General features: G+C 39.2%; 1 protein-coding gene across 1 annotated transcript in view; it reads right to left on the reverse strand.

The window, feature by feature from the left end:
* Positions 1 to 12,656, reverse strand: part of ACTR2 (actin related protein 2) — a 22,165-nt gene continuing 9,509 nt past the window's right edge. The window contains exons 3-9 of the mRNA XM_085218774.1: positions 11,561 to 11,776; positions 7,880 to 7,952; positions 6,533 to 6,669; positions 5,643 to 5,792; positions 4,831 to 4,976; positions 4,285 to 4,417; positions 1 to 3,091 (exon numbers count right to left, since the gene is read on the reverse strand). Coding sequence (XP_085074900.1) covers positions 2,921 to 3,091; positions 4,285 to 4,417; positions 4,831 to 4,976; positions 5,643 to 5,792; positions 6,533 to 6,669; positions 7,880 to 7,952; positions 11,561 to 11,776 — 1,026 coding nt within the window. The 3' untranslated portion in view covers positions 1 to 2,920. The remainder of the gene's footprint in view (positions 3,092 to 4,284; positions 4,418 to 4,830; positions 4,977 to 5,642; positions 5,793 to 6,532; positions 6,670 to 7,879; positions 7,953 to 11,560; positions 11,777 to 12,656) is intronic.

Genomic DNA, 12,656 nt, shown 5'->3' on the forward strand with positions numbered 1-12,656 from the left:
TACTTTGAAAAAAATCTGATTTTATTTTTATATTGAAAAGACCTGTCATTTTAAATAGATGTTTATTTCCATTCATGGTCTCAACCAGTGCTGCGTGTTAACATGCTGTTCAGAGCTGTATAAAAAAGCCATTTGTGTTACATAGGTTAACATCCTAGAACACTGGGGGAGGGGTTTGAAGCAGCTTAACATTAAAAGTGGGATAGTCCCAAAAAACTTACAACTGATGCAGCATCTTCTAGTCTAATTTTATAGGAGCTGAAGCATGTTGCAAATATAACCAAAGTTACTTGGTCTTAAAAAAAAAAAAAAAAAAAAAAAAAAAAAAAAAAAAAACAACATTAAAACCAGATTACTTTCATATAGTGCTTCAATAGTGAAGCTGTCAGCTGAGAGAACAAGAGAACAACCACACACTCGTGTGTGCTAACACACAGAGAACCACACTGAGCACAACTGGAACGTCCCATTCAGTCTGTGGAGGTCGGATTCATTCTTCTGAATTCAGGATAGCTGTAATTTAATATGCTTTTTCTCCCTCCCCCCCCACCTCCCCCAATAAATACATGTTTCCATGAAATCCTAAGATACTGCATAATCAACTGACATTTCTTTCTAATGGTGCTGTGACGTTCTCTTGTGAAAGGGCCAAATTCCTAAACTTTTATTCAAGATAGGCACATACCTAACCAAAGTCAATGAAGAGGGGAGAATGTGGTTTAGAAAAGGGGTTCAGGTCAAGATCTGGATTTGTACAATTGATCACGTGGCAGATTGTCATTCAAAAAAAAGGTTTTTTAAGTCATTCTTTGGTTTATTTACACGATTCTCAAAGCTGTCCAGAAAGCCCAGAGACAGTCACATGAGAAACCATAGCTCTAAAGCAAGCGCACAGCATTTTTAAATCTTGTGTATTAAATGTTCAGAAGACTAGAGGAATTCAGAATACCCCTTACATTCATGTCCCCAAAAATCTAGTAACTGCATAAGTGCATGCACCGAGGCATGACCGGCATGCCTGTAAATTCATATTGTTCAAGTTAAGAGTAAATATAGCTGCAAAAAACCCCACCCACCTATAATTAAATGGTCATTACTAGCAATACTATAGCATCTGTCCTGTTGTTTAAGAAACGCAGACACGGCCTCTGCCTGTTTGGCTCTCTTGGCCAAAACTGGTCTGCTTGATTTAGAAAGAAAGCAACTTTTAAGAATCCAAGGGAGTTTAATATTTCCCCGTTCCTGGGGTCAATTATTAATGTAAAGATGTAGACAAATGGCAAGTATATGAAAGCACATCTCGTACATTCCAAGGTTTGGAAGTCAAAAGCAGATCTTAAACCTCCTCACGTTTAAATGTTATGGTAGGCTTGGAAAACTAAGTAAGAAGTGAGATAATATTTCCGTGAAAAGCAAAGTAGAACTAAATCTAACTGGCATCCATACGCGAGCAGTTTTTGCTATGCTTTGTGTAAGGCAGATTTTATAGTGCTGATAGTTACCAGTCTGCTAGCGGGAAAGAAAATACAGGCAACTCTACTCGGAGAAGATGGCTGATAATTACTAGTGACAACTTCTAGTTTTCAGTACAACTCAGCTTTAATGTACTTTCTGGAAACAGCATTTTTGTCATTGTTTTTCACTTCCTTCCCCATCCCACCTAAAGTATCCAAAAAAATCAAGACTGGTCAAAATGAGTTGCGGATATTTACCAACCAACATCTCCTCTTCCAATGCTATTTTCAACTAGAACAAACACAGGTCATTCTTTATAACCTACTGCCAGTGGTTGTTTATAAACATCTGCTTGCTGCGATAAACAGTGGGCACTGAAATATTCATTTGCAATAATTACTTGGTACTAGGTTAAAATACTTGTAAAGTTTAATACAAGTGCTTCTGATGTACATACAAGCACTTAAAACATTTTAAAACTTAGTTTGGGGAGTTTTAATGTCTTTAATTACAGTTTTCACAAGCATTTCTGAAAGTATTAAATCTCTTTAGAAGTTCAGAGGCTCCTCTCTCAGCACATCTAAGTAAGTTTCTCAACAGTTACAGAACAGCTAATGTAACATTCTTGCTCCCTATGCTGAGATAACACGGTACCAAAACGTAGCTACAAAAAGAGGCATTTTTGGTCAGACTGACCTCCAGCTGTCCCTTAACAGAAAAGCAACACAGCTCAAACCTGTCTCCTCCCTCCAAAATAAAAAGACATCTAAGGCCACAAATTTACTTTTGCCAGAATATCCGGTGTTTCCTGGTTTGTGGCAACTGAAATACTGTATGGAAGCCCCACCACCTCTGAGGATTCTGATAAACGGCCTCAGAAACCAGTTTTAGGCAGCAGGGCATACAGAACCACATTACATCGACACAGTGTGTTAAAGCCATTCCAGCTAGTTAAACTAGTTTCTAACTATGCTTAATCAAAATTCCTTATTTCAGGAAAGAAAAAAAAAAAAAAAAAAAGAGTCTTAATGTAGAGAGAGGCAAAAAGATGCAAAGATAACCACCACAATGACCCAATAGTAAAAGCTCCCGTTTAAAGGTTTTCTTATGCTAAAAAAGGCACACAACCCCTTGTGAACTAGAGACAAAAGCTAGCAGTACTACAGCAATAAACCCAGAAGAAAAAGCCTACCAGAATTACCCAATTGCCTACTGGGAAGGAACAATGAAGTAGACAGGCTGCTCTTGCTCTGTTTTGTTTGCGGGGAAGTGGTCAAATTTAATAGTCAAATTTAGCCACATTAAGAAACATTTAACAAAAGCTACCCCAAGAAACCAGAACAAAACCTGACCTTTGGGTCAAAGGCCACAGACAGGCCTTTCCATAGCATGTAGCTGAGTGAGTTCAGAGATTGGCAATGAAAGAAAAAAAAGCTTTAGACGTGATGGGAACAAGCTTTGGGATTTATCGAACAGTCACACCAAGCTTCTCCAGCACACGCACTCCCTTTTCTTGGTATTCTTGTCGGGTCATCCAGAAGTTGTCTTTGTCTTTCATGATGTCTGCTAGAACTGCGCCGCCCAAAAACACCATGTGCTTTCGGCGAGGTGGGTCTTCAATTCGGATCTTAAATTTCTAAGGAAAAAAAAAATACAACAAAACGGCTACTAGGATTCTCAAAACAAAGCCTACTCAAACAGAATTGTGCTTTCTACTCCAACAATGAAAGAACAAGTTGATTAGGGTGAGAAACACAACCAAAATGCAATGCCAGCACAGGGCACTTTGTGTGAGCTGGAAGCTCACACAACCGAAGTAAAATAACTACTTTGCACTGGAAATTAGAGAGGGCTATTGACACGTCCCCAAAATTATACCTTCCACGTATCCACAAAAAGCCCCGAAGTCAGAACAGAAAATTAAAGATTGTATTTTTGCATTTTATGAACACGGAAGAAGAGTTGAATACTTGCTAAGCTTTGATGGCTAAAATTATCAGGAGTTTACCAGATCACAAAGTGTTTTAGAATTATACCAGATTTGAGGAGGGCAGATGGAACAGATTCTAAATTTATACAATTTAGGCCAGCTTATCTAATGAATATTCTTAATTATTTGATGCCCAAGCTCCAACTGCAAGAGCAAAAATGAGCACAGTCAAAGCTACGTGCGATTCTGTGATTCTATTCTGTGCAACTGAGTCATTCTAAATAGCTGTAAGAGATCTTCAGAGAATACTGTATTCAAAGCTGAGGAAGTTCAATTCAGTTCAACGTTAGAAACTTCACTCTGAGAAATTTCTTCCATAAATATCTCCTTTTTGAAAAGCACATGGCATTCTTACTAGATAGAAGGCAATGCTACCTCCATCATCTGTTTGGCTTTTGTCTGCAGGCGAGCAAGGAAAATTATTCCACTTGAAGACGTGTGAACTCTAGCCTTAAACTTTTGAGCATTTCATCTACAACGCATAGCATGAGCCCAAGCTTTCAAAGACAGGAATAATTTTTGCTCAGTGATGACTTTCTAAAGCACAAACACTCACTAGCATCCTTCATTCTATATTAGAGTTGTGCAGTTAAATGTTAGTGTACATTTTATGCTCAAACTAACCCAGGACTTCAAGAATTACTTTCTATTAGCATGACCAGAAAGGCAGCTTTACTGCAAAAGCCAGCACAAGACTGTGAAGAACCGGATGCACCAAGCTTTTCAAGCTGTGTGGAGGGTGATCCACAGCTTGTCATTTCTGACTACTTGGTTCCCTCTAGTGGGGATTCAGGATAAACCTCCGCCCCACACAAATACAGCAGTGACTCAGAACTTACCGAGAGTTTTTCCACATCTCCTTTCAGAACTCGTTCCAGGTAGAGCTGTTTAAGTTCTCGCTCCAGTCGTGAAGGCAGCCCAGGGTACATAGTGGACCCTCCAGACAACACAATGTGCTTATAGAATTCAGACCTAACCAAAAGAACAATCTTTTTAGTGTGCTACAGGGTTTCTGATAGGACAAGTAGGTACCTGTACATACAGGCAAGTAAATACAGATCTACAAAACTGCCATCACACAAACACAAAAACAACCTCTGCCCAAGTTTGGCACACTTGCTCACACTTCCCGGATGTCCAAGAAAGCAGCAATTAAAAAGGAAGGAACACAAAAGAAACCCCACAATTCCAAGATTTAATCCTTGCTTATTCATACAAAATAGTAATGTTTTCAGATAATGCATTAAGCTTCAAAAAGTCATCTGAGACTGACCCCTAGTTCCAGTATATATCTTCACACAACTGTGCACAAAAGATGTTATTTTCTTGGAAAGCAGTCCCGGTCACAATTCACTGTCGGAGTGCAGGAGTAAGTGTGCTCTTACCTGGTATCAATGTCAGCAGCCTGGATGGTATTGAACAGCAGTTCAGCCACACCAACCCCCTCCACATTGATTAAGTGAGGCTGGAAAAGTGCCTCTGGTGCCTCAAACCGTTCTCCACCGACTTTGATAATTCTGCCATCTGGGAGCTAGTGAAGAGAAAGCCATTCAGCAGGCTGCTTTTAGCCACTTAGATACAGAAAACAGGAGGAAATGACTTACATTGTTACTTAGTGTTTTAAAGCAGGAAATTGTTGCTTATTGTCACCACTGCAAGAAGTCAGTACTACTGAAAGATGATTCTTCAGTTGCTATGTGATTTACTTACAGAGATCAAGGACCAGATATGCTGATACTGAAGTACCAAATGTTGCCTTGCTTTTAAAGATGAACTTGCAGCAACAAAAAATGCTATTCTGAACCTCCTTTCCTCTCATGTACCATTGCAGCAAGTCTCCAAAGAGCAAGTTTACCTCCCTTCTTACCAGTTACCTGTCTCAGATGTATCACAACTAAGAGGGATGAAGCTGAAACAATCTGACACACTAGCGTAAGTCCACTTTCTCTACAAGTTTTTGAGTTGTAATATTCAAATTTCAAGCATCTACAGCTACAGAAGTCAGCACAAAGCTTTAAAGATATCCCCAAAATCAGCTTTTCAAGTTTTCCCAGGACCAAGTAATGTGATTCTACAGACTTTTATGTCTGGGAAGTGAGCTACTGCCAAGAAAAACTCACAAGGAATCAAAGCTAAATGCTACCTGATTTTAGACCTAATACATTTAGGTCAAGAAAATCTGTCTCAAAACACTCACCGTGTACGACTCAACTAGTACTGTGGTCTCTAATGCCAGTTTCTGCTCCTGTTCAATGTTGTATCCCACATAGCACAGCTTCTCCTTGATCATGCGAACAGTCTCGAAATCAGCAGAGTGGTTGAAAGCATACCCTCGCAGTAAGAGGAGCTACAGTGAACAGATTAGATAAGCTATAAATGTGAGAAACAGCACAGATCTCCTTGCCTCCAGCGTGCACAGTCAAAAAGTCTTCAAGTTTGCCTGGCTTTTCTAACTGCAAATTCAGTATTAAGTCAAATCTGTAACCGTATCCATTATTATCAGAAAAAGGAAAAAAAAAACCAAAAAACAGATACAACATCACTGTAAGTAGGAAAGTTTCCCAAGAACTTCCAGTGCAATTGCTACAGAAGTGAAAGATAACTGAAATAATCCTCGTATTTAGGACTTCGCTTCAGAACAGCACAATATTCCAGTTAAGCAATATTCTGGATTAAAAAATCCTAAGGTTTACATATTTTTAAAAGCAAATAATCTATAAAACAGCCTTAATTAATAATCAGGTAAGAATCATTACATTATTTTCCACACTAAAAAAGATGTTAGAATACAGTCTTGTTTTTATTTTACATATCAAGAAAGCCAAATTTGAGATTCTTCTTCCCAAATACAGAATGAAGTCCGTTCCCTTCTTAGACTGCTACTAGAAAAGTGAGTGAAGTCTGAATAATATCAGTGCTATCAGATGAGGAAACGTAACACACAGAGGCTGAAGCAATACAAAGAATACTGATGTTCTTTCTGTAATTAACATACAAACAATAAAGTTTCTTTCTACCAAGGGATTTTAACTTGAACCAGTGTGCCATTGCCATCAGCCTCAGCCTTAAAGGCTCTTTCCAGCTCACCTTAATGAGGTACCTGGTGATATCCCTCCCGGCAATATCTAACCGTCTGGTGAGATGAGGGAGAGAGAAACCTTCATAAACTGGGCAAATATGAGTTACACCATCTCCAGAGTCCACAACAACACCAGTCAACAGACCTAAAAGAATGAAACAGAGGAGGAAGTACAACTGTTATTAGCACCTCCATAAATAGAGCAGAACAGTTTTATCATTGTAATCATAACCTCGTTGGTATCCTAAAAGGACACTGTAACGGTCATCATCCTTTTGGGAAAAGGAAGCAAAACTTAAAATTCAGTTCTTTCCATTCACCTAGATTTTAAACATAAGATTTTCACAGTGAAAATACTTGTATAGACACGTGTTAAAAATGGATTATCCTTCCTCTTGCCTAGGTGCTACCATTTGCCCTTTTTTCCGGTGTTTTGACATCTTCCCTTCATAGGGTAGAAAATATCTGTTCTTCAACAGCAGACTGCTCCAAGTTGTTTTATGTTTTGTTGTTCAGAGGAACTGAGCACTACGCAGTAAAATAAATTCTGCTGTAATTGTAAACGTAAGACTGTGTATTTTTCAGACATAGACTTGTAATGAACCAAACAAAAAACAGTGATAAAGGAAAAAAAAAGAAAGAGCGATCAGCAAATAAAACTAAAAACCAGGCCTGCAAGAGTGATTTGGGTTCAGCTGCTTTTAGTGACTTGCATAGCAGTCCCTCCCTTGAACTTTTGCTCTTGGGCACAGAAGCTATGATGACATGCTAACAAGTAAGGATATTTTAATTTCCTGCCACACAATGGTTAAGAACACCAAGCCACCAGTAAACAGATGTAAAAGGTCACGTTATTAGAACCCATGTGCTTGAATCCTAGATCATTGATGGATGGCAGCCAACAGCAGAATTTCTATTGAATTCAGTGAATCTGTAATTTTCTTCTTAAGCTGGCAGTTATTTATTCTTGTTTATATACAGCAGAAGAATCAACATGTTCCTGAACTGAGAACAGTGCTAAGTCACCTAATCAGCTGCTTGAAATTCATTTGTAGTGATAAATCTTTCAGAAAGCCAAGAGCATGACATTCAGGCCTGGAAAGATGCTGAAGGCTAAAATGAACTGCATCTTGAAACAATGAGTTTTGATAAACTGGGTTTTACAAGTAGGTCTGCTAAACGTGCACACAAAGATAGCAAAATCCATAATTCCCAAAAATGAAAAGCAAACCTTTAAAACAGAATTGAGCTTGCTTACAGCAGTACTGAAGTAGACCCAAGCCTCATTAATACTATATTAGAGCTCTGCCTTAGCAGCACATGAATTAAACATATTTTAAGTTATCTTTGCCTACCTTGAGCATACAAAGTAAGGACAGCCTGAATGGCTACGTACACTCCAGAAAACTGGTATGTCTCAAACATAACCTGTAAGATGAAGGCAAAAATTAATGTCCAAGGAAGGCTCATCCTTAAAGGAAGTGTCATAAACGTTTGAAAACAGTCCTTATGTAATTCTGTATTTTCACTGATCAAAAACACTTTCCAAGAAATTTCATTACAAATATTGTATGCAAACATTAAAAACCTGCTTGCTTTATGGCAGCGATTAGCACTGTCAGTTTTATATCTTACCTGTCCACTCATGTGAGACGAATCATCTCAAGGACTTCAAACATTTCACGTCCACTCAGCAACAAAAAGTGAATACTTTCAAGAAACCTACATGCCAATTCCTGCCATTTTACCAAGCCATTTTCTAAAGTGCCTATTGAGTGGGAGGCACGTACTTGCAGGCCAGCCAGCTATTTCATTATTTAAATGTGACTTGGGAACTAAACATTTGTTAGAGCTGTATGTTCTAATTCTAATGAGGCTCAGATTTTTTTTCTTCATATCAGGGTCACCATCTTTCCACAACCAGAGATTGTCAAAGATGGAGCAAACAAACACATACTCAATACTGGTCTAGAATCAGCGCAGTGTCACAGACTGTTCTCTGGGCCTTCTTCCTTTCTTTGAAATGCAAGAGATGACAAACTTCTAGAACTAGCTTCAGTGGAAACCTCACTACAAGGGAAGGAGTACATCTAGAACGACTCAGTTACTACTTGCAGAACAAGCATGGAGTACAGAATCACAGAATGGCCCGGGTTGAAAAGGACCACAATGATCATCTGGTTTCAACCCCCTGCTGTGTGCAGGGTCGCCAACCAGCAGACCAGGCTGCCCAGAGCCACATCCAGCCTGGCCTTGAATGCCTCCAGGGATGGGGCATCCACAACCTCCTTGGGCAGCCTGTTCCAGTGCATCACCACCCTCTGGGTGAAAAAAAAACAATGCAGGTTTGCAGAGCAGCTCTTATTAAAACATGAAAGGAATTGCCCATCTCATAGACTAGGCTCCCCTAAGCACTGAAACTAGCTGCAGTGAAGAAATGGTTTAAAATTAAAGGATGTCCAGTTTATAGGATCTTGTCCTTTCTATAAACACAAAGAAGGCCAAGTAAACAAGTAATGCACAGCAGCTTCCTCCTCCAAATGCTTTACCATGAAAAAATGATGAACTCTGATCATTCCAGCACAAAGTTCTGTTTTTGCTCTTCTACAGCCTCCCAAGCACTTCTGCCACTTCCAGGATTAGAAACTGACTAAATTCTAAGCACTCCCACAGTTCAAGTAAAAGATATCTTAAAGATCTTAAATATCTTAAAGGAAAAAAAATACTGATGCCTGACAATTTCAAAATTCTGAACTATTTAAGGACCCTCCTCTGTTAGAAGAGCACATTTTTAAAATGGCTGTTCCATATCAAAATTCTGATCCTTGCAAAGTCAAGTTAATTATTTCACAGCTATATTGAGCGCATAGCAAAATCCTTGGGAAGACAGATGCTCCCTTTCTAGGAACATCTGCAGTGAGCATACAGTATGACAGAAGTGAGAGGAACGTAGAAGGAGTGACTGCAAAGCACCTTGTCATGAAAATGGCTTGCTTTGGGTTTTTACCATCCCCCATCTGAACTGCAAAAATCTGCTGAAGCTCATATGCAGAGATCTGGGGTTTGCTGTTCTTTCTTTCAAGCCATCTAGGTCTGTTCTCTTTGAGTACAGAAACGCCTCGTCACAGGATGAACATATTAAAAAACCTAAGATGTAAACACAGAGCAGAATTCCCTTCTCGTGACAGCTGCTTTTGGATGAGCTAGCAATGTTCTAATCGGGTCTAGGGAGGAAGAACTAAGAATTGGGATAGAGACAAAGAAAACTAGACTGGAACTGGCAGAAGTGACTGTGTTAGAGTGTATCTCTAACACTACATGACATGCCATGAAAGTCAAGCTGCTCCTAGGGGTATTTCAGAATGAGAATGCAGCAAGCAACTGGAGACAAGCAGCAAACATTACCTTAAATTGAATAGCAATCTGTGTCTTGTGCATGCTACAAAAGAAACAGCACTTTAAAAGCATCTATGTTACAATGTACATGTCATGTGAACTGCTGTTTCTGTGTAGCTGTGTTTGATGGAGAAACGCAGTGAGGAAAGAGAACCACTGGAAGTAGAATGAAGTACAGCACAAGTAATTATCTACCACCTTGATAGGGTCCAAGTGACTAAGCTTTTTCTTTGAAATACTATTACTGCAATGCATCACAAAATATAGAGACATCTACTACAGGCTTTAGGAAAATGTTAATTCGATTCCCTGCTTCATTCTGGTCTAGCCTCCCCGAAAAAGAAGAGTATGCATCAAAAGTGGACGACAGACAAGTGTAAATAGGCTGCAGTTAAAAATTAAATATTCCTAGTCCTCGTAATGCTATGATCCATTAAGAATATTAATAGAAACAGTGAAGTCCTGTTCAGCTCAAGTCTGAGTTTATGAAAATGGATTCTGGTTCTCCTTAATCCTCTGAATCGTGGTTAAGTATCCACAGTCTCTGGAGTGGTTTTAAAAAGCACATGGGGCAATACAAATGTTTCCTCAGACTTCTGAAGCTATAGGAGGCTTCTCAATTTATGGGATAAAATTACTCAGTACCAGAATAACTAAAACCCAGCCTGTTGCACTTAGCAGGAAAACAGAAACAAGTACACCATTGTAGACAGCTGAAAAGCAAAGCAGCCTCAACAGGAAATTCAGCCATTCCTACTACATGGAGGCAACCCAGAATAGGTCACTGTGTCCATCACAGCACAGCTGACTGATACACAACAGAAAACACTGCTCATGTTGAGTTACACCACACTTAGATAATGGGCCACTAACGTCTATACATGCTAGAAAATTTTCAATTTAAAAACACAAAAAAATTGTACAGTTTGATTAATCCTTTTCCACCTTGGATTTATTTAGCAAGGCACTGAAAGAAAACATTATTGCAAAGACACCCGTGGTCAGATCGCAGAAAGCATTACTATAGCTGTGACAACTAATGGTTTTAAAGGAAAGCTGTAGGTCGTGATAAAAGTAAGTTCATATTCTCTAACCAACTGAATTCAGAGGTAGCTTAGGTTGTCCAGGGCAGCACAGGATCCAAGAACCCAGCTTTCTTTCTAAAAAGGCTTTCATTGACAATCCCTAGCATTAATCAAAGATCAGTGAATTGGTTGTCATCACACTTTTGTCTCAGCTACTCCCAACAACGCTCCTCCATCTTGTAAGCATCATCTTGTTCAAGCCTCAGTCTCTTCAGAAACATTACTGGCTTACAGAAGTTCAAGTCATTTAAATTAATTAACATTCATCCCATGCCTGGTAATCAAAATATCTTAGATACCTGAAGAAAAATATGCATTTCTGACTGTTTTGTTGGTGACGTGCCTTGAGACACTCAGTCTGCTTATAACTTTTGGATAGAGGGACTGTTTGAATTTGACCACAGCAGCTTTTATAACCATGGCTGATGACACATTTTGCTCAGAAGGTAGGAGAACTGCCTTGCCTCAGGCAGCTTCTGTGTATTCCAAGCAAATTCAAATTTTTTATCCATACTTCAACAACAGCACATCTTAGTTCCTACTAGAGGGACATACCTCCACAATCTTCTCTCTGTTTTTAGTTGGGTTCATAGGAGGCTCTGTAAGCAGTATTTTACAATTTTTTGTGTCAATATTAAGTTTCTCTGGTCCAAATGTGTAATCCCAGAGGTGCTTCATATCATCCCAGTTCCGAACGATGCCATTCTCCATTGGATAATTAACTTCCAGCATTGAACGTAATTCACTTGCTTCATCTCCAACCATGAGATCCTGTAAAATGTTAACGTAGAAGTATGTCAGTTGTTGCAAAGTCTTCTAAAGAACAAAATCCTTGAACAGTGACAGCAAGCTGTGCTAGCCCCTGTGTTTTTAAAAACATCTGTGTTTTTAAACAAAGCCCACATTTCAGAATTGCTTTCAGGAACTTAGGAGACAAGTCGAATATATTCCATGTAGTATTTAAATTGGGCTGTTATCCATCCCAAACCTTCTCCAAAATGAACTTTAATTCCATTTTCCAGTTAACCCCAAACACACCAACAAGCCCCACTAACACTAGATAACTGCCAAGACTTCTGTAAGTGTAGATGTTTCTCCACTTACACCTCCAAAATTTTGTCATCAGAGTTCAAAAGACTGAGATGCAAAACAGCATGTAAGGATAGTAGGTGGGCTGCAGAATATTTTCCCTGCACGCTGCATGATGCCAGAAAAGGAATACTGAGTGGCCCATGAGCAAGCAGAACAGTAGCAATAGCAAATAAGTGATTAGAAGTTCCGCTCTATACATTAAAAGAAACAGTGGTTTACACGTTGTCTGTGCCAGTAGGCTGTGAAGAGGAGAGACACCTAAATGTAAAACATACCCTGGTCTGTTCCATGCTGAAAGTCCCAAGTCAAAAGCCATGGCAATGCATTCTTAGACAAACACAACCAACGAATGCAGTTTGTACAGTCATTTCCCAATTAATTAAGCAATCTGTTTCTTAAAGGTAGTTATGCAGTTATGCAAACATTGCACATTCAAATTAGTAGCACTCTATCTTCTCCTTTCCCACGTACTTCCCAGAGGAAGTATGCACAATACAACATTGTGTTTGTTCCCTGCTGTCTCTCTCATTTTCCTAAAGAAGCCCTAACTGATCTGCTC

This window comes from Meleagris gallopavo, chromosome 2 (genome assembly GCF_905368555.1).
Source record: "Meleagris gallopavo chromosome 2, MGAL_WU_HG_1.1, whole genome shotgun sequence".
Classification (NCBI taxonomy): domain Eukaryota; kingdom Metazoa; phylum Chordata; class Aves; order Galliformes; family Phasianidae; genus Meleagris; species Meleagris gallopavo.